Source organism: Lates calcarifer, linkage group LG8 (genome assembly GCF_001640805.2).
Source record: "Lates calcarifer isolate ASB-BC8 linkage group LG8, TLL_Latcal_v3, whole genome shotgun sequence".
Classification (NCBI taxonomy): Eukaryota; Metazoa; Chordata; class Actinopteri; family Centropomidae; genus Lates; species Lates calcarifer.
In genome coordinates this window covers 24,215,488-24,237,581 of record NC_066840.1, presented here as the reverse complement: position 1 = coordinate 24,237,581, position 22,094 = coordinate 24,215,488, and the positions used below count along the sequence as shown (strand labels likewise).

Sequence of the window (22,094 nt, the reverse complement as noted above, 5' to 3'; positions counted from 1 at the left end):
TTCTGTTACTTTATTAACTTATTAACAGATTTATTGTTATTAAAGAGCACGGTAGTTCGCTTTTACAAAGTCGACAAACAGCCTTATTTTTATTTGTGACTTTGCGATCCACGGTTTAGAACCGAAAACACCTCCACACGCTGCTTCTCAGATGTTTTGGTGTCGCTCTCATCCTGCATTTTCATTACAAAACAACACCGCATTATCGTTAGCTTAGTTTACGATAATGCGGTAGGTCAAGCTGATAGAGCGCCCTCTGCTGGATCACAAGCAAACTACTTCAAATGGTCTGATGCACTTACAGAGACGGCAGCCTACGTTTCGAACAGGTCATTGAACTTTTCACTCACGTTTGAACCAGCTTTACTGGTCCCTTCTCTTCTGCTACGTAGCCAAGATGGCGGCTCTGTACTTATGCACTCAAAATAGCCTTTGTGATTATTCTTACATGACAACGTATAACATGTTTTTGTGGTGAGTGTTTGTGTTGCGAGGGAAAAACTGGTTTCACCCCCCTCCCTCCCTCCATCCCTCTCTCTCTCTCTCTCTGTTTCTCAGGCAGTATGAAATAATTATGGGATGTTCTGTTTGTCTCTGTGCTCCAGGAACTCAGCATGTGTTTTTCTTTTTTTATTTCTTTTTTTTATATATATACACAACATCTCTGCAAAACATTTGTACACACACACACACACTCGTCTCACCTCCAGCTAACAGGAAACAACAGAACACAAACAGGAAGAATCTACAACACTTTCATGTTAAAACATCTCTGCTCTGTTCCTGTGGCTCCGACACTCTGATACAAACAGACACTTCAGTCGAGTTTTTTTCCCGCGCTGTTGTTTCGTGTGAGGTTCAGTGACATCTCAGACATCTGAGCGCTTTCCACTTACAGCTTGCTGTGCATCTCTTGCTGCCCCCGGGGCCTGATTCAGATTCAGACATGTTACAGATTTACCTGAGTTTTTATGTTTTTTATTTTACAATAATCACCTTTAATCAGACAAATTTAGCTCCGCTAGTTAGCAAACGATGTTTTAAAGTCCCTGAAGCTTAATTAGCATATTATTATATTTCATAACAGTGTGATATTTTCCTCTGACGTTAGCGGGGAAATCCTGAGCAAACCTGGTGTCCCACAGGTATTTTAAGCTATCAGGAATTAGCTTCCCTACAAGTTAGCATGAGCAGCAGTAGCCCCGCCCTCCTCTCTGTGATTGACAGGTGAGGCTTTTTTTTAGAAAAACATAAAAAAGTAAATGAAGACTTAATAAAAATCCTCATGATTAGCAGCTGAAATATTCCTCCCTGCGGACAGATCTTTAGATTTCTGTGCGATGGAGTCATCACATCCTCCACTTTTATTTATTTATTTGTCTTCCGATGGATTTTGTGTCACGTTATTTTTAATGCAGAAAAATTTCCCTCCGGTTACAGAGGAGGAAGAGACGGAGGAAAGGGGAGGGGGGGAGCATCTCGTTTTTTTTTTTTTATTGCGATCGATTCCGATTGATTAGTTTCAGATATTTAACATGAGGCCACCTCTTCTCCTCCCTCCTCGCTCGTTTGCTCTCGTCACTGTCACTTTATTTGCCAAAAAAAGAAATAAATAAAGCAGACGAGGCGGCCGGCGATCATCTGCAGCAGCCTCCCAGAATGCATAATGGTGGCACTCAATATTTCAGACAGAACAAATGAATTGCACGAGGCTCTTTTAGCAGAATAAACTGCTTTTGCGTGTCAAGACAAAGTCTGGGGAATAAGGGACCGAGGACCTAATGTGTTGTGACAATAGACAGTAGAGAGGCAGTGTTTATGTGTCGGTCGGTGTGTGTCTGTCTGTGTGTGTGTGTGTGTGTGAGGCAAAGAAAGAGACAGAGAGAGACAGAGGCAGATCTGTTCCAGGGACTGTTTTAGTGCCTCATCAAATATTTAGTTTGATTGTACATGGTCCTGTAATTGCCATCTTGGCTTGTGAATTATTGATGGCGTGTAGCAGAGCCAAGGAGGGACCTCATCCACACACACACACACACACACACACACACCACACACACACACACGGCTCGCTCATGTGCTGTAATAAGGCCAGACAAAAGCAAACACACACACACATATGCTGGTGCTGAGGCCAGTGAATCATCATGTAATGGTAATGGGCATGAAGCTGCTCTTGTTTCATATCCTAATTAGCTGCAGAGGAGCATCATCTGAATTCAGTAATTATTTGAAGAGGGCGTTTCAACAACACGGCAGAGTCAATATTAGACTTTACTCGACCTTCTAATGAGGCAACGCTTCGACGAACGCCTTCCCTCCTTCTTCTTCTTCTCCTCCTCTCTTCTTCTTCTGATGTTTTTTTGTGTGTGTAGCGCAAACTGCCTGCAAGCTTGTTTTTCTTTTTTTTCTTCTTTTTCTTTTCTCGCTTTTGTTTCTCAGCCGCAGATACGCCACGCTTTGTTCGTTAGCTGCAAACAAATGAGATGTGACGGCGGGGCGGTTCGCGGGTTAACCAGGACGGATTGTTTTGCGAGCTCGACTGGTGGCCTCCTCGGCACGCCACGCTTTGCTTCTTCTTCTTCTTCTTCTTTTTTTTTTGGTGTTTTATTTCAGCTTTGTCACCCGTGTGAGGAGCTGATGGCGGTGGCGGCGTGCTGGCCTGGACTCGCCGGGTGGTCAGGTGGTAAACTTGCAGCGGTGGGTGGTGTGGTGGCTTCTCACAGAGAGAATCAAACTGTGAGGGCGAGCAGCGGCGGCGGCGGCAGCGTCAGGATCGGCAACACGGCAGCTTTTAAAAATACTCCTGCTGAAATATTGATTTTTTTCCTGCTTCTTTTTCTTTCTTGCCTAACGTAATAAGTGAGAGACTCCAGGGAGTGTGTGTGTGTGTGTGTGTGTGTGTGAGAGGCCGAACACCCTCCCTCAGCCTCCAGTGTGTGTGTGTGTGTGTTCATATGAACTGTACATGTGTGTGTGTTCATCAGGGCCTTGTAATCTGAGCCCGACGTAATTGCTTCCCATAGTGCCCTGGGTGTGGTCGAGGGGTGACATCATCCACAGCAGCCGGTGAAAACGCTGAAGTCAGACCAGTGCCCTCACCCCCTCCTCACCCCCCTCCCTCCCTCCCTCCACTGTGAGCTAAATTAGCTTTAAAGCTGCTCCACTGGAACAATTACAACCAACCTTCCTCCCTCCGTTCAGAACTCCCTCCCTGGACTGACCGACCGTCCAGGTGAAGCCGAGGTGACAGGTTGCGTCCTCGCCTCGGAAAATCTGTTGATCTGTAACTAGAGATGAAACGAAAACGAGTTAACGAGCGAGAACGGAAAGAATAAAGAACAATAGACGCATCACCACTGGGTTTTGGATTATTCCAGAAAATAAACTAAAGTTTCTTCCAGGTTTATTTCATCATTTACCAACAGATTTTATGTCGGAGAATAAAACCTGAAAATGTCTTGAGCTTGTGTTAAAACCTCAGACCTTATTTCAGACATTTAACCAAAAAACACGTTGATGTTGGGACGAGGGAACAGGAAGTGCTAACATGCTAACATGCTAACTGACTTCCTGGGTTTTTGGACTCAGTCCTGAATGTGGTGATATGTTACTTCTCTGATCTGCTCCTTTTTTAATAACAAACTCAAAACTTTATTGATAAATTCAGCCTAATGTTTATTTCTCTGGTTAACAGCAACATTTCCAATCAGTTATTTCCAGTTTCTATCAAGCTGCCGTTAATTAAAGTCTGCACTTCCTGCTCAGATGTTTCAAATTAAAAGCCTTCCAGTTCTGTAAAGATGTGATTGGAAATATTACTGCGTGCTAATCCACTGATTTTGCAAATTAAAGTTCAGCTTCCTGGTCCTGGTTAGTCTGGGAGGGAGGCTGTAACAAAAGGCACTGCCCAGGTGACTTATGGGAAATGTAGGATCCAGTGTTTTGGGGGTTTAGCGATGAAAAGTCAGGAGATCTCCTCGTCTGCTGCTCGGTTAGTTGGGGTGGGAAGTGTCCACACACTTTTGGCCATTTTTGCATTTGAGTTTCATCTGACTAGAAGAAGTAAGAGGTAAAATAAAGTGAATTTAAGTTTATAAAACAGGGAAACTGGTTTGTTGAGTTCAGCTCCTGCTGGTTTTGAACGTGTCGAGGCTTCACCGTGGGGGCAGCAGTGATTTCAGAGCTGCCACATTAAGCTCCGCTCGCCGTCCTCCTGCTGTAATTGATTGTCGGGCGGTGTAATGAGGTGACAGCTTACACCGGCAGACTCCGTCTCTCTCATTATCTTTGCCTCCTTTTTTAAGAGCCAGAGAAGAAGAAGGAGAGGCTGAGCTTTAATGACGGAGCTCCGGCTGTACGCTCCGCTTCATTATTTATCAGGTTCTAATAAGTTTTCAGTCGGGGAGGGGAGATCCTCCTCTGCTCTCCCCTCCTCTCTCCTCCTCTCTCCTCCTCCCACCTCCTCTCTGCTGCTGTTCTGATGGAGTTTACCTGGTGTTTGTGCCTCGCCTGCGGAGGAGAGAGCTCCTCCTGCTCCTCATCTCTGAGTCAGTGAGGAGGTGGAGTTTGTTTAAAGATGAAGATGAATCCATGACACTGAAATCTGACCTGGAATCAGCTTTGACCTTTAAGATAAAAAAACAAACAAACAAACAAACAAACAAACAAACGGTCAGCACCTGTGTGCACACAAACTGGACAACAATACACACACAAACAGTCTCAAACACACACACACACACACACACACTTAGACTCATGAATATACAAACACACATAAATAAAGAAGCTGTTTACATTTGAGAAACAACACAACAGATCAGTGTTCGTACAGTGTGTGTGTGTGTGTGTGTGTGTGTATTTAAGTGTGTTGTTGTATCTGTGTGGTGTGTGTGTGGAGATGTATTATCTGCAAGTGTGTCACATGTGTGTTAATGTTTTTGTTAATGTGTGTATTGTGCGTTTTGTGTGTGTTGTTGTCAGTGTGTGTATTCATATCAGGCTGTGTGTGTTGTGTGTATTTGGGTGCATGTTTTCTGTGTTAATGTTTGAGTGTGTGTGTGTTTGTGTGTTTGTTGTTGTACCTGTGTGTGTGTTGTTGTGTGTATATACTGTATGTGTGTGTATCATTGTTTGTGCGTCTGAGTGAACACATTATTGTGTATAGGTGTATCATTGTGTATTCTTCTGTGTGTGTGTGAGTACTGTATTTGTATTTGTGTATGTGTGTGTATACATTATATCAGTATGTATAGGTGTGTATCACTGTACTCCCGTGTGTGTGTGTGTGTGTGGTCTACACAGCTTATTTTATGTGTGTGTGCAGTGCCTCTGTGTCTGTATTTGTTGTGTGTGTCTGTACAGGTGTGTATTCTTCTGTGTGTGAGTCCTGCATATGTGTGTATAGTCTGAGCAGTCTGTTGAGTTTGTGTGTGCACGTGTGTGTGTTGTGTGTGTGTGTGTGTGTGTGTGTGTGTAGTGTGAGTCTCTGGTCTTGTCTCCAGCTGCGTTTTAATGCAATCCGCATCGATCCATATCAGCTCTCTGAAGGACTCAGTATCATCTGAATGGAGCTCCATATTATTCTGTTCACTGCCATAAAGGGCATTAGAGCCTCCAGAGCAGCAGATCAGCTTTCAGTCGATACACACACACACACACACGCACACACACACACTGACAGACACACACCGCCCACCTACCTCCTCACCTCTGCTCAGTTTGTCTCTTTAAAGGGTCATTTCACCCAAATTATAACAGCCAGTCAGCAGATATTTCTGCCTGTCAGTGTCCCCGTTAGTGTAGGAAAATCCACACAACACAATATAAAATCTGCTTCCACTGAATAAAATAGTCCCTCTGTCGCACAGAGTGTGGAATAATCCTGTCGCAGTTTTACAGAAGGTGAACAATGTCTTAAATTAAGTTATTAAAACGCTTAAATAATGCATCCTGGGATTGTGGATTACACTAACGGTCATAATAATGTTATTTTAAATGATTCTTATTCAGTGTTCAGGTGTTTCAGTTCAGGTTTAGTCCAGATTTTGTCTAAATTCATCGGATAAATGAACAAATTCACATATTAAGGGGTTTTTAATGGTGTTTCTGGTTGGATTAAAGAGTTTTTCTAGGGGGTAAAATTACAAAATAACATCATATGTGCTCCTTAATTGCTCAGTTAAGGTGTAAAATCAGATGTTCACCTCAGATTTAGGTTAATTAATGCATGATCTAAAGGATAATAATGTATAATGTGGATTTTAATAGATTATCTCCATGGTTTAAGGCTTTTTTAATGATAAAAATCCCTTAGAATGATCAAATAGCATGAAAACTAAACTAATATATTACAATACATGAATTATCCTTTTAACAGAAACACCTTAAATCCATCACAGGTGACTTGTTTCTCAGATCAAACAGTGGAAACGGCGTCAGACTGCACAGAGAGTGAAAACCTGGCCGAGCTCCCGCTGTGTGTTTTTAAAGATATTGTTACTGTCTTATTAAGGTGGAAATCGATGCCGACCTCACAGAGCCCCCATTTATATCTACACCCCCCTCCTCCCTCCTCCTCCTCGTGCACTCCCAGCATGCCTTGCTGAAGCAGTAGAATAAGGAGGAGGAGGGTGGATAAAGATGGGTGTGGGTATTCTGCCGAGGTTATCCCCTGGTTAATGTGACATGTCTGTCTGCGACCTTGCCGCTTGTTAACTGCCCGGATTATTATTGTGATAATGTGGCAATTAAAAAGGAGGCGCTCCATCAGAACAGGAGGGGGGTGGGGGGCTTATGGTCCGAGAGATGGATGTGCACAGATTACAAGGCAGTGGGAAATGCATTAAGGTGGCAATCCATTCTGACCCCCACCCCCCTCCAGTGTCCTCCTCCTCCAAAGCTGCGGGTTATTACCACCCGTCCTCATTGATATCCATTCCCAATCAATACTCCTCTGCTGCCATTTAAAAAAAAATATGGCATAAATCAACACGCAGGCAAACGAGCGAGAGTAACGGGCGTGCGGGAGGGAAAAAATCAAAAGGCAGGCTCCTAACGAGACGCCGCTGCGATTAATAATTTCATCTGCTGAGAGACGATATGTGACTGACATGAAGAAACATTAAAGAATAAGAAAAAACTCTGAGCGACTGACTCAGGAGCTTTTATTTTGGCGACCCTCGCCCTGATGTGAAATGAGCTTCCTGTTAAAGTCGAACTGAACCCACTGCTCCTCTCTGATCCTGGATCAGTGTTTGTGCCCGGTCCTTAATGAATGCAATGGATTCGGTTTAATCATCCTGCAGGTGAAACGTGCCGTCACACTAATCTGCTCTGTCTCTGCTTTTCAGATTCTTCCTGAAGTTCTTCCTCAAGTGCAATCAGAACTGTTTGAAAAACGCAGGAAACCCTCGAGACATGAGGAGGTTTCAGGTGAGAGTCTCTAAATAACTTTTAAATAAAGTTACGTACACTTGTGAGGCGGCTGTAAATGACCCCTGACGTGTTTTCTTGCCCAGGTGGTCGTTTCCACCACGGTCAATGTGGACGGCCACGTGCTCGCCGTGTCAGACAACATGTTCGTCCACAACAACTCCAAACATGGCCGCCGTGCCCGACGCCTGGACCCCTCTGAAGGTAAGACGTTTCTCAGAGACACTTTAAATCCTGATTTTTAGTGCAAAACACTAGATACTACATTTCCCACAATGCACCTGTCCATTAGAGCCTCCCTGCTTTGTAAACCGTACACGAAGGCGAGCAGAGTCCTTTACAGGTCTGTGTGAAAGCCTCCGTCCGTCCTGCCCCGTGTCCCCGTTGGACGTCCCACGAGTCGACGGCAAACAAACGCTCCCTTCTTCCACGGCATCCGCAGCAACCAATTAAAATGCATCATTCATGTATAAACTTCACACGCTGAAACTCGACTCTGAGAGCTGGAACTGTGCAGTCACATTTCCTCTGAAGTTGTAAACTTTAATACCACTTTGCCCTGTCCCCACTCTCATAAAAAACCCCCCTCCATCTTACTGTGGCGCTTCCAGGAGCGATGACATAAGTCTCTTGCTTGATTCGACCGTTTAGGAGCGCCAGGAGGGTGGAGCTTAACCACACCAGTACCAGGTTTTTAACACAGAATCAGGAAAGATTGAAATGAGTCACAGGAGACTTAAATATTAATATATACTTCATCTAAACCTCCCCACAGTCACTGTTTTGTCCTGTGTGGAAAGCCCCACCCATGTGGCACCTACAGCAGCGCAAAACAAACTCACATTATACTCTATTTGAAACCAGTCAAGTATGAGCAGATCAAGAAATCTTCCTCTGCAAGTTCCCCTCAACTCACTTTAAAGTTTGAGGTGTATTCAGAAGCAACCCGCAGGTGGTGTTAATGTGTCTGTTTCAAACTCTCAGCACTTGGTGTGTCTCCCTGTTTAGTAAACTCCACCCACCTGGCACTTCCAGAAAGTTAAAACAAATGCTAAAATTAGCGTTTAACACCGGTTTGATATCAGTCAGCCACTGAGTCACGTAACTGTGCAGCTTCCCTCGACTCTTATTAAAAGTTTGAGGCTTTTCCAGGAGAGATGGTGTAACTGCTGCGCTTGTTTTATGCAACTTGGAACACCAGACGGGTGGTGCTCACCACACCAGCGCATCGGAAAGTAACAGAAAAGTAGATAATATTCACTTTCAGTTTCATATACTTGTATCCAAACTTCCAGACACTTCACATTTGGTTCCCTTAGCCAAGCTCCACCCGTCTGGGACGTCCAACAGAGTAAAACAAACGCTAAAACAATTAGCCACTACTCAGACATCAAACTGTTGTCGTGTCCTCTCCTCCCTCACCTCCCAAACCACCTCACACTCAAAGTTTCTTTTCTTGTTTTAAAGTTCACTTGTTTTAACCTACTTGGAACACCAGACGGGTGGGGCTTACCGCATCAGGTCATCTATTAAAATCTTAGTGACAAAGAGTAAACTTTATCGACTTTTACTTTCACATTTTCACTTCTAGACACTCATCATTTTAGTCCTCTTAGACAATCTCCACCCCTCTGGGACATACAAAAGAGTAAAACAAACCCTTAAACAATTTGCCACCAGTTATACTTCAGAAATCTGTTGTGTCCTCCCTGTTTCACCTCCCAAATGACTACCTCTGCAGTTTCCCACAACTTGTTTTAAAAGTTTTGATTCTTTTCCAGGAGCCAGTGATGTAACTGTCTTGTTTGGTTTAACCTACTTGCAGCACCAGATGGGTGGTGTTTATCACACCGGGGGCATTTCAGACAGGATAAGGTTGTTGATCAAAGAAAATGCAGAGTAAGCTGACCTCCACTGATTGCCCAAACTTTTTGTTTCACGCTCTCTGTGCTGTCCTGTGTGGCAAACCCCACCTGCCTGGCACGTCCAAGGGGATAAAACAAACGCTACTTGACACCGATATGTCATTCAGAAAGCGGAGATGTTCTCACCTGTGAAAAACACTTTGAGACATTGAGGAAACTTCATCAAATCAGCATTTAAACATTCATGTAGAGGGGCGTCCCCGCTCAGAGGGCGCCAGGCGTACTGTACGGTGTCCTGCAGGGGCCAAAAAGGGGTCCGTTGTTTACCAGACGGCCCTGTATCTCAGCCCACGGAGGAGAGCTCGGGGCCTTTCATCTCCTCCAGACTGGGATGTTTTCAGAGGCGATAAAAAGCCCCAACATCTGCTCCCGCCTTTGTCACCAACCCTCAACGCCCCCCACCACCACCCTCGTCGCCATGATAAAACTTTCCGCCGCCTGCTCTTCGCCTTTGTGCTCTATTCATGTGATTGGAAACTCACCGTCAAACCCACCCTCTCCACAGACCCACCGGACTGTTTGTTTACTGCTTTGACAAAAGGGGGAAATTAATAAGAAGATGACAATTGACTCCTCAGAGCGGGAAAAGCCTCGACCGTCTGCAGCAGCTGCAGGGTTCGGGGACGCAGAGTCGCATCTTTTCTTTCATCCTGAAACTCTGAGCGACTTTCAGAAACTAACCAGAGAACGTTCCTGAGGCTAAAACCAAGTCCAAACTTCACTTTAAATATCAGTTTAGCGACATGTCCTCATATGACTGGTCCAAGTCCACCGTCCTGCTGGTCCGCTGTCTCACTGTAGCACTAAATATAGATTCATCCGCTGCTGAAAATAGTCTCCAACAACTGTTTCCTGATTAAAAACTACAGTGAGCAGCTGTTTTATGAAGTTACTGAGTCGTTTTTTTTTTAAATGGAACTATATGTCTGTCCCAAGTATTCACAAAAATGTAGATTAATCCGCCACTGAAAATAGTCCCCAACAAATGCATTGTTTCCTGTGAAGATTCACATCTTCAGAGAGCCACAGACAGAAGTCAGAAAGTGTTGAGACAGTCTGTTGGTTTGGATCTGAACTTGGCAGACATAAACAAAAATATAGAATAACACCAGCTCTACATCATCCATACAGCCATGATGCTCTTCTCCAGAAATTATTTAGGACGCTGATGCTCTCCAGAAACCAAAATTATTTGGTGCACACCAACTAGACTCAGGAAAACAGTAGAAACTATCTGGTGCTCAGCAGAAACTTTGTGGAAAAACGTTTTGGCCACGTCCCTGCAGCCACAAAGGACCTCCGAAATGAATAAATTAAAATTAAAATAAGATGTTAAAGTGTGTGTAATCGCTATACTCCACATTTACTTTTCCATGAGCTCGTGCTGCCAGTAACTTGTAGTAGAAGGTCATTACTCCACTAATAGGGGTGAAAATTGTAACTGGAATGTTTAATAGAGTCTAAACACAGCTTTATAGATCAGCTCACATAGTAAACAAAAGGAAACTCAGAGCTCTGACTGGAATATCAAATCATCCTCCCAATAAAACGGCTCCCGGTCCGGGAAAAGGTTGTAAACCTGCGGAGCCTCGTCTAGTTTCCTCGCAGCTCTGAGTCCGTCCGACTGTCTGACTCGACTCGACTCTGTCCGACAACAGTCTAGTCATCTCGGAGACACTGTTTATGTGGAGCCCCTTATTGATCTCTGTGGCACTGGAAAAACCAATCATTTTGCATGTATTAGTGGTGGAGTCTAAGGCTGCTGGGAGATCTGTTCTGTGTGGAGGGAAATCTGACTGATAGCTCTCTGTGGATGTAAAGAAAAATTCAATGAATAGCTGCTGTTTAGTTAAACATGCGCTGTCTTGTTCTGAAACTGTAAATCCCTGTTTTTAAATTGTTAACAGTCAGAGGAGGTCAGAGGTCACAGTCAGGGTCAAAGTAGCACCCACAGTCAGGGTCAAAGTAGCACCCCAACATTACATTAAAATGGTGGAAAATAAAGCAATCTGGACTTTATTCCTGATTTATTATAAGTTTTCAAGAAAAGGGAAGCATTCATTAATTCAACAAAAATAAAAAATCTAAACCAAACTTTTATCTGTTAAAATAAAACCTTGAACCAGATCATTTTCGCTCTTAAACTGAACCATTAGCTGTGAATTGAACTGTTAGCTGAAACAGTTTGGTATCAGTAAGCTAATGGCTAGCTTAAACAGTAGTATCAGCTGTTAACCGTTAGCTAGCCTGAGCTACACTATTTTAGCAGTTAACTGAACCGTTAGCTTACTTATACCAAAACTCTTTTAGCCTCTGAATTCAGCTGTTAGGTAACAAATCTTTCTAAGCTTCTACACTGAATCACTCTATAATCCAAACCTTATTAGCTGTTCAATCAAACTGTTGGCTAATATCAACAAATCTGAAGTTTTTTTAACTTCTGCCTTTTGCTAACCTGAACCTAAACTGTTTTGTCTGCTAACCATGGCATTTAGCTAACCATGCTCAAGCTAAAACTGAAATGTTAATTTACCAAACAGTGTTATCTGCTGAACTGGTTAGCCAACCATTAAACATCCCCAGACAGACTGTTATAGCTGCAGGACTGAGCTATCATGCTACCCTAAACTGCTAATCTCAACCAAAAATATCTGTTAACCTGCACCTGAATCAAACTGTAAGTGTTAGCTAGCCTCATACAAACTGCTAGTCAGGCTAAAACTGAAATGCTAATTTTCTACCGCCAAAGGTTTTTGGCTGCTAAAATTAACCATTAGAAATCCTCAAACTAACTGTATCTAAACTGCTAATCTCAAACTGCTAACCTGGATCAAATCTTATATTGTTAGCTAATAACTTCTTGTAACGAGCTGTTGTCACATCTCCTTTTAATGGTGGAAGTATCTAAAGCGTCTACAGTTTCTGTTTAGGATATGAGAAGTGCTTTATTTTTCGTCTGTGTTTCTAACTGTATCGCTCATGTTTCCGTCATGTCGCCTGTGTTTCCGAAGCAGCCACGCCCTGCATCAAAGCCATCAGTCCGAGCGAGGGCTGGACGACCGGCGGAGCCACCGTTATCCTCATCGGGGACAACTTCTTCGACGGCCTGCAGGTCGTCTTTGGCACCATGCTGGTCTGGAGCGAGGTGAGCGGAAAAAAGTCATTTAATTCTTTACAGAAGTTAAAGAGGAACTAACTGATGCCTATTGGTAAGACTAAAGGAATAATTTAAAGTCACCATTTTTGGCTTCATGATGGAGATTTAATATTAGTTTTAGCATTTTATTGACTAAATGAGGTGATTGTAGAGACCCTGGAGATCATTCATGTTAGATATGTAGTCATAACTGTCATAAATTGAACTACTTAATACTAATTAGATCCACGTCAGGCAGGTAGAACATTTAAAATGCTGCTTACACATTAATTCATCAGTAATAATAATGCAGTATTTAAAATATAAACACTGCATAAAAAGTACTTTTTCTTTTGATACTTTTATTACATTTTAGTGCACAAGACAATATTTTTGGCAACGGAGCTTAGACGTCCTCTCTAACTACTTAAATCACACAGAAAAAATAATTATAATTTCATAATTTCTTAAGAACCAATTAATCATCTGTCAATTCTCTCATTAATTCAAATAGTTGTTTGGTGTAAAATATCAGAAATAGTAAAAAAAAAAAAAAGGCCATGTCATGTCTTCAAAAGTTGTTTTTTGTACGATGAATGGTCCAAAAGGCCAAAATATTCCCTTTTGAATAATAGAAACCGATTAAAACAGATAAAATACATTAAAAGAGTGGTAAGAAGCAAATATTTGGCATTTTATCTTTTACTCAGACTTCAAAATAGCTGCTGATTAATTTCCTGTCAACTAAGTGATTAATGGACTAATTGATTTTAGAGTATCAGTGTAATATTTACCTGTCAACACCTTTACAAAACAGCGCTTTAATGTGATTCACACGACTTCCCTTCTTCATTTCATCCAGTCACTTATTGTCGGCAGTGAGTTTATCAGATGAAATCAATAACTGATCAGAGCGTCTACCTGTGTTCTCCTGATCCAGAGAGTCTGTACTCTGAGAGCAGCTGCACATACGTCGTTCTCCATCTCCTTCATCCACATTTGTAAAAAAAAAAAAAAAACACCTGCATCTGTATCTGTATCTGTTCTTCATGTCCCCAAAAATATGTAGATTTAGTGCGCGTTGAGCTGCGGGAGGAGCTGCGCATACGGTGCGGCATGAAATATTGAAGCCGGTCCAGAAGAGCAGAACACCTGGCAGTGGGGGGGTGAAGGAGGAGGAGGAGGTGGGGGGAGGAAGGGGAAGGAGGCGTGAGACAGACAGATATACCTCCACACGCTGTTCGCTCCACATCACACACTCCTCACTTTGATCAGCGTCGTCTGGTGGAGAGCGGGCGGACTCCAAAGCCCAGCATCCCTCTGAACACAGACTGCACGCTGACCCAGATTGGAGGAGGAGGACTGTCGGGAGTGTTTTCCACAGAAAAGTTTGTGCAGAGAGAAAAAGCTCACACTGCAGGTTTTTACTACACCACTGCCGTTTCAACGCCAGGTTGACTGCAGCACTGAATCTGATTTAGCATTTCAATTCGGAGACAGAACAAACACTGAAATCACAAATATTTTTACTGCGTCACAGAGAGGACACTTTTTTTTTTAATGAAAATCAAACAAACAATCTTGAGGTAATTATAAATCATGAGGTCCCCCTGCAAAAGTAAAGGAAGCTAACGTTAGCTTAATTCACTGGTGACCAAAGCAGCATAAAAATGTAACAAACATTTAGATAAACGTCAGCATTAGCAGCTAAACCAACACTTGCTATGTTAAGTACATTAAGTTAAGTAATTTTACCTGGAGTTCTTTGTTATGGATCCATAATATTTCCACACATCTGATTTAACTTTGTTTAGCAGAGGATACAACAAACGAGCCGAGCCTTCAGCCACAGTGACAGGAGTAGCATTTTGGAACGACTGGAGAGATGCAGCTCCCCCTTGTGGCAATTCAGAATAAATCAATACAGGACCGTATGTTGGTTAGACAGATTTTTTTCAGTCACTCGTGAGGATATTCACAATTATCCTGATGACAGAAATTCACTACGATCAACTTATTGTGTTTTTATTGGGATGGGATAAAATCATATATCGTCCCTGCCCTAAAAGGAACCCAAATGTTTTTTTTGGTGTTCTTACTGACAAAACAGACATTTTAAACTTAAAAAAATCAGAATTCGTGACTCGCTGGAGGGATTATAAATCCCATCTGGCCTGGGAATGCTGCAGGATCACTCAGGAGAAGCTGGAGAACATTGGTGAGGAGAGGGATTTCTAGAATACCCTCAGGTTACAGGTCTTCTTTCTTGCAACCATCATGACCCTCGAACTCTGTGTTGGTTTGGTATTAGTTAAAGTTAACTGATGCGTGCAGCAGGCAGGTTTTTATTCCTGTCATAACCACATGTGGAGATCTGTCTCTTACTGACAGAGATGGAGAACAAATCATTGGTTTCATTACAAATCACTTCTTCCATCGCTCATAAAAGTGTTTCCTGCTGTTTACAACATAATAATTCACAACCTGAATGGATCATTGCGTCCACAGAACAACTCAATCCCTCAAGAAACACCAGATTATGTGAATGGGATTGATACTTGACTGTTTTGACCCCAGCTTGTATCTGTTTGTGTTTTATGTTCCCAGCTGATCACCCCTCACGCCATCCGGGTCCAGACTCCCCCTCGTCACATCCCCGGGGTCGTGGAGGTCACGCTGTCCTACAAGTCCAAACAGTTCTGCAAAGGAGCGCCGGGACGCTTCGTCTACACTGGTAAGAGCGAAAATAAAATAAAAAATACAAGACGACTCACACTCGTTTAAAATCTGGAGTATTTCATGATGAGAAATTGCTGTAGTCTTGTTGCTGCTGTTCCCAGGAAATCAAACACTTCTGTTTCTTATTAAAGTAGATGAAGACTTGGGCTTGGAGAGTTTACTGGTTATGATTTCAGCTTTTAAAAACCTAAAACTCAGCTGTATAATTTTAGGGATGGTAATTCTTGTTGTTTTTGGACTCATAAGCATTGATTTGTACCTGATCTTTATCTTGTAATGGCAAGATGTTTGTCATGAGATTCAGATCTCAAACTTCTGGTCTTGGAGGATTGGTTTAGCGCTTTAGAGACTCTTACTGATCACAAGGCCAAACTTCAATATCTTCATATTTTGGAGGCCTAACCCACTGATCACAAATCAACTGGCCACCAAAAATCACTTTTAAATCACTTAGATTTGTGGACTCATACCAAGGAAAAACATTAATAAATTACTGAGTGAATGTCTAAGAGTTTATTTGTCTCCATCTAACTCCTCGGGTCTTAAACCTTTTTTCTCCTAAAATCTTCATTTAGGCTGCATCTAAGTTAGCAAAATCATCTCCTGATCACTTCTACATTATGTATCTGCGTCCATTTTATACCCAGACACATATAATAAGTTTGGACACCTTAATCAGCTATAAAAAATCACTTATAAAGGAAAGGTTTGTAGATTTGTAGACTCATACAAAGACAAAATAAATTCTATCTAAAAGGAAAATCTCAGATAGATCATTAAGCAAATGTTTAAGGGTTGATTTGTTGGCATTTAAACTCCATTCTTGGGTCTTAAACCCTGATTTTTCCCTTAAGCCTCTTTTAAGTTGCAAAAATCATCCTCCTGATCACCTGTACATTCTATATCTGCATCCATTTTATAGTCAGGACCAGGTCTCTGGGTTTGAACAGATTTAGGTCAAACAACATGAGTTACTGCTATTTAACCAAAGGCTCTCTGAGATTCAAACAAAGCTTTAAGGAAAGGTTTAAGGTCTTTAGACTCGAATCTTGTTGATGCCAACCAGGATCAGGTTTGTTATTCACTGTAAACAGTTTCTACATGCTGAAAGTGAAGTAAACATTTTCCCCCCGAGTGTGTCAGTCCTCTTCAGCTCGTCCTTCAGACTCATTGTCAGCCGGTCCACAGCTAAACGTCCTGATGACTCCTTATCTGTCTCTCAAATCTGTGCTTTTACTGTCCGCGATTATTCCGTCAGAATATCCAGATGTCATTCAAAGTAGCAGAAAGGTCAGATTGAAGGCTGTTTAGCGCGATAAGTAAATGTCATTGCGTCGGGGCCGTGAAAGAGGCGAGCGTGTTCGGGCTTTCTGTTAAACACCGGTTCATCGCTCGGCTTCCTTCCCTCTCGCTCTCGTCTTTGTTGGAGCACGCCGCCTCCTCTGACGGCGGGGACGACGCAGAGGAGACGGACGCTCACAATGGACGACGGTCCGAGCCGCCGCCTCCTTTTGCAATGCTAATCTGAGATCCCATTTACAGATAGGACTGACAAGAGCTGAGTTGGTAGAGGTGTGTTGTGAATAGAGCCTGTTGTTATCTCCATTAGAGTGTGTTCTCCTCAGAAACATGAAGCAAAAGCACCAAACTGTCATGTTTTCATCCAGATCTAAGGATTGTCTGAAGCTAAGAACACATGTTTTATATGATTAGATGGTAAAAGAAACAAGGAAAGGTTCAAAAAGAGCCTGCAAATTGTGGAAAACGTAGAATTTGTGAATGGAAAATGAAAAAATGTCCTGAAAAATGTGTTTTCCTGAGGGGAAAAGAATAAAATTGGAAGGTATTTCATGTCATTGTTCTTCTGGATAAGAAAATGGAACAAAGAAAGTAAAATTCAAACATTTGAGAGAACAAAAATAATTTAAAAACTCAAATTCATTCAGAAGTTTTTCCCTCCAGGCTTCCGTTAGTTTCCGTCTGACTCAGAAATATGAGATATTTGGACACCCTAGTGCAGACTTGCCACACTTATCTGCATTTATAGCCACATTATGATATTACGGATGTAGAATAAATTAACCGTACGTTATTTGTCTGCGCTTTAACTCCATCCTCGGATCTTAAACTCATTTCGAGTTCATTTTGAGGTCATTCCGACTTAAATGTTGTGACTATTTTACAAACTGCAAGTCGTTCTGTCACATAAAAAATTGTAAAAAAAAATTGAAATTTGTGTCTTCATACACAAAACCACTAGATTATTGTGTCTGTTTCACAAACTGCTGTGAGACTGGTTTATGATCAGGTTTAATGATCTATCTGATCATTTCTCTGAAAGGGAAAGAATAATTTGGTGATGCAGATCGTGTTTGTTTTCTGTCAGCAGTAGAAGCCAAACCCAGAAGATAAATAAGTCCAGGCAGCCAGAAACCAAACTGTGTTTATGAAACTCAGTGCAGAAATAAGAAATCAGGACACTTGCACACAGACCATCAGAAATCTGGACACAACCATGTAAACAGGGAAATACCATCCTCCAAATGTCAGCAAAACCAGGAACTAATGTGCATGTAAACACACTTATTGTAGCATAAAAATATCTTGTTAAAAAAAATCTAGTTTAATGAGTTGTAAATAATCCTAGAATTTAAAAAATCTAAACTGGATTTTCAGGATATTAAAAACTGAAAACAAAGCGTACACCACATACGGCACGGTCCCACAGTGATGTGAAACACAAGGATCCTCGGTTTTGTCGGCTTCAGCAGACAGACTCCACAAATCGAATGAAGAAACATGAACATCTGACTCCGGTTTGATTGATAGGGAAACAACAAAACCACGCGTCCCTGAAGGCATCTTGAGGCTGAACCCCGACAGGTGGCTGCATCGTAACGTCGTACAGTTTCTTGTAATTCTCCCAAGTCGTCATCCTCTTCTCCTTCTTCCTCTTCTTCTTCTTCTCCCCGCTCCTCCTGCCAGAGAGGCGGCCATATTGTGCACACACACATCATCGCCGGCTCTTCTGATTTACACATCCATATTTTAAGGCCGAGGACGAGTCGGTGTGTGTTTCCAGAGCGCGCTCATTGTGCCAGCAGTGTGTTGTGTTCATGAATGTGAAATGAGCCGAGCTTTTAAATACTAAACAGGCGAGCTGTGGATAATTGAAGAGGAGAAGAGAGAGCTGATGTCATTTCCTTCAGGAGTTCACACTCACATACAAAACACTGAAAAACAAACATGTCCGCTTCTTCTAACTGCGTCCAAGCTGAAATCCAGGCTGCCAGTCTGTCCTCACATAAATAAAATTAATGACACTGCAAGAAAAAACAGACGCAGAAAGGTTTTGTTTTATGCATTAAGTTCCAGGACATTGAAAGGGTCCTTGAAAAGCCTCCTGTGGTTCATGAGGAGGCATTAATTAGGTTCCAGTGGTCCTTAAATAGATGGCTGAGGAATCCTTGGAGGTTCCATCAGTTCTTGAGCAGGATCCAACGACACCTGAGGAAGTTGTAGGGCCTTGAGGAGGCTCCAGAGGTTTTGAAAACAATTTCAGGGGTCCTTGAGGTAGTTCTGGAGAATGTTAAGGTAACTGTAGCGGGCTGTGAAGAGACACATGTTCTAGAGGTTCTTGAAAAGAGTGCATGAGCCTTGAAGAGGTTCTTCAGATTTCGTAAGGAGATTGCAGAAGTCCTTGTGGATGTCTCAGAAGTCCTTGAAAGAGTTTTATGGGGTTCTTAAGCAGATTGTAAAAATCTTTGGTTCTGCCTCTCTTTATGGGCCTGTATGGGCTTTGGGGAGGTTTGAGCAGTCCTTGAGCAGGTTCCAAAGGCTCTTAAGAAAGTTGTAGGGCCTTGAGGAGGCTCCAGAGGTTTTGAGGAAGAATCCAGGGATCCTTGAAGTAGTTCCAGAGAGTCTTAAAGAAATTGTACTGGGCTCTGAAGGGACTCCAGTGTTTTAGAGGTTCATGGAAAGAGTGCATGAGCCTTGAAGAGGTTTTCAGATTTGTAAGAAGGTTCCAGAAGTCCTTGAGGACGTCTCAGTAGTCCTTAAGGAGGTTTATTGGGTTCTTGAGCAGGTTTGAGGGGCAGATTCAGACTCAGACTCAAGCTAACTGTAACGATCCTTGGTTCTGGGGATGCTGCAGGGGCCTTGAGGTGGTTTGAACAGTCCTTGAGCAGGTTCTTAAGAGAGTTGTGGGTCCTTGAGGAAGTTCTTGAGGTCCTTGATAAAGTTCTAGTGGTTTTTAAGGATGTTGTAATCCTTGAGGAGGCCTACAACCACTGGAACCTTGAGGACGCTCCAGAGGTCCTTGAAGTAGTTCGAGAGAGTGTTAAGGACACTGGAGGGGTCCTTGAAGACCTTCCAGGATGGCGTGGCAGTGTGACATGAGCGTTAGTGTTGTTGCTATGGTTACCTGTGGATTAACGTCCCCTCACCTGACCTGACCTGTGTCTCAGGTGTATGATTTATAGACAGGCAGCAGCCAATCAGAGAGCAGGATTTCTGTCTTTAAATCCATGATGGTGGAGTGTTTCCTCATTAAGTCCAACACCGAATGTTTCCCTCCCTCCTCCGACTCCTCAGCCTCTTCTCCTGCCACAGTGTGGAGGTGCAGCCGAGGGTGAAGTGACGAGCAGTCAGATCCGAGTGTTTTCCCAGATTTCCCCTCTCTCTTCCTCCCGGTAGCTTAAAGCAGCTTCAGGATTTGATCCCGAGGCTTCGCTCTGAAAAATTGGCCAAAGGCAAGAAACGCTGAGCAGAATGACAAGAAGCCTGAGAGGAGAGAGGGAGTTAGACTGATTCCTGCAGTTATCCTGCACCTGAGACACGTCCGTCTGTAATGATCTGCACTGGAAACTAATTCTGTCTCGTGAACGTACAAATTCACTGTTTTTAGTCGTTTTTATCACATTCGTACTGTCTTCACTTTGCAGATAGTTCTGGTTTTATTTGTTCTCTCACTGTAATGAAACTGTTGAACGTTATTTCTTCACTTTCTATTAGTTCAGTTGAGTACGCATTGAGTTTTATAACTAATAAACAAACTGAACAATGGTTCAGTACAGGTTCAACACTTAATCTGAGTCAGTTTTTTGACTCTAACATAACATAGTTTTGTTTTTTGCAGTTTTTTATTTTTTGTCATTTTTTGATTATGTGGGTTTGTAGGTTTTTGGTTCTGTGGTGTAGGTTTTCTTTTTTCCTATGGGTTGGTAGTTTTTTTGTTCTGTGGTTTTGTAGTTTTTTGATTCCTCAGCGTTGTAGTTTTTTTTGGTTCTGCAGGTTTGTAGTTTTTTGGTTCTCCAGTTTGTAGTTTTTGGTTCTGCAGGTTTGTGGTTTTTGATTCAGTAATTTTTTGGTTCTTTACTTTTTTGGTTCTGTAGTTCTTTGTAGTTTTTTGGTTCCGTAGTTTTTGTAGTCTGTCGATTTTATCATCCTCTCCTCCTCAGCTGAGCAGCTGGTGTTGAACGAGTCGGGCGGTGCTGCTGGGTCCGAGCTTGTAATGCACGGATCAATGCAGCCTGCGGGGGGAGTTTGGGGGAGGAGAGGTGAGGTGGTGGTGGTGTTGTGGGATCGATGGGTGCTGAGTTATTGCGGCGCTCGGCCACTGATTTTTAGAGAGCTGTGTTTTCCCAGGAAAGTCAATACCTCCAGGCTCCTCTCATTAATTTCAACCCCATCTATCCCTCCAACGCCTCCCCCTCTCCTCACCCCTCCTCCTTCAGCTGCACCTGGGGATCTGCAGCCCCAGAGAGGGAGAACAGCAGGGGAGGAGGAGGAGGAGAGATAGAGGGGGTACTGGAAGAGAAAGGAGAAGGATGGACAGAAAGAAACTGAGATGATGAAGTCAGATTCACACGACAGGGAGAGGAGGAGGAGGAGGAGAGAGGGGAAGAAGATTATAAAGTCAGATTCATGTGAAAGGAAAAGGAGAAAAGAGGAGGATGGATGGAGGAGGGAGGAGGGAGTGAGGATGAATAACTCCAAGGAGAGCAGGAGAGAAGAGGAGAGGAGGAAGGAAAAACGAGGAGGGAGAGAGATGTGGTCCCTGGTTTAAAAAAAAAAAAAAAACAGACAGAAGGAGAATATTGATTCCTAATATGGAGATCATGTTTGCACCAGATTATTGATGTCGACTCTGTTTCTCCTCCAGAAAAAAAAAAATTGTGCCCAGTCTGAGCCAAACTGGAGCGAAGCCACAAACTGGTACAGAACCAGCAGCAGAGTCGGAGCAGTTTGTTTCCTCTGCAGCTCCGTCTGCTGCGTTCACTGACTCCAAAATAAATAACATGCGTCGGAGAACAATAAAAAAATTTCTGTTTCTCCTGACTCAGCCTCAGTTGTCAGCAGGGTTTTGTTCAGGATGCACTGACGTGTGGTGGAGGGGGGTTGTTTCCTTTGCCTCTTGGGGGGGGGGGCTCCTCAAGCAGGCCTCAACAAGCCTGAACCCCCCCACCACTCTCCTCACTGAGGCCTGCTGGGAACAGAGGTGTGGCTGCTCTGTTGTCGATGGTACTAAAGACGGCTGAGGTCATATCAGGTGTGATGCTCGGTGAAATGAGACCTGGGAATTGTTGTTGCCACCTCTCGGTTGTTTGTAACAGAAACATTCTGAGGTGACGCACAGCCGAACGGTGTCTATTACCACGATCCCTTTCTCCTCCTGCAGCAGGAAGTTGTAAACGCACCAAACTAAGTTTATAATAGCTGATATTTTCAGTGTTTTCTGGCTGTATATCAGAGATGAACGCTGGTTTTTAAGGACTTCTAAGTCTTTTTTAACTGTTTTACAGTTCAGCTTTACTCTTAAACTTGCTTTAAAGTGATGATATAAGTCTGTAGTTTGT

The 22,094-nt window shown here is 42.9% G+C and overlaps 1 protein-coding gene across 4 annotated transcripts in view; it reads left to right on the top strand.

Moving 5' to 3' along the window:
* LOC108873742 (transcription factor COE3) overlaps nt 1–22,094 on the top strand; it is a 165,743-nt gene that overhangs the window by 106,440 nt on the left and 37,209 nt on the right. For 2 of the 4 annotated variants that reach the window (XM_051072578.1, XM_051072577.1), the window contains 4 exons: nt 7,356–7,437; nt 7,524–7,641; nt 12,374–12,507; nt 15,106–15,232. In XM_051072578.1, the coding sequence (XP_050928535.1) occupies nt 7,356–7,437; nt 7,524–7,641; nt 12,374–12,507; nt 15,106–15,232 (461 nt within the window). The remainder of the gene's footprint in view (nt 1–7,355; nt 7,438–7,523; nt 7,642–12,373; nt 12,508–15,105; nt 15,233–22,094) is intronic. The other 2 variants (XM_051072579.1, XM_051072576.1) reach the window with 1 other exon arrangement.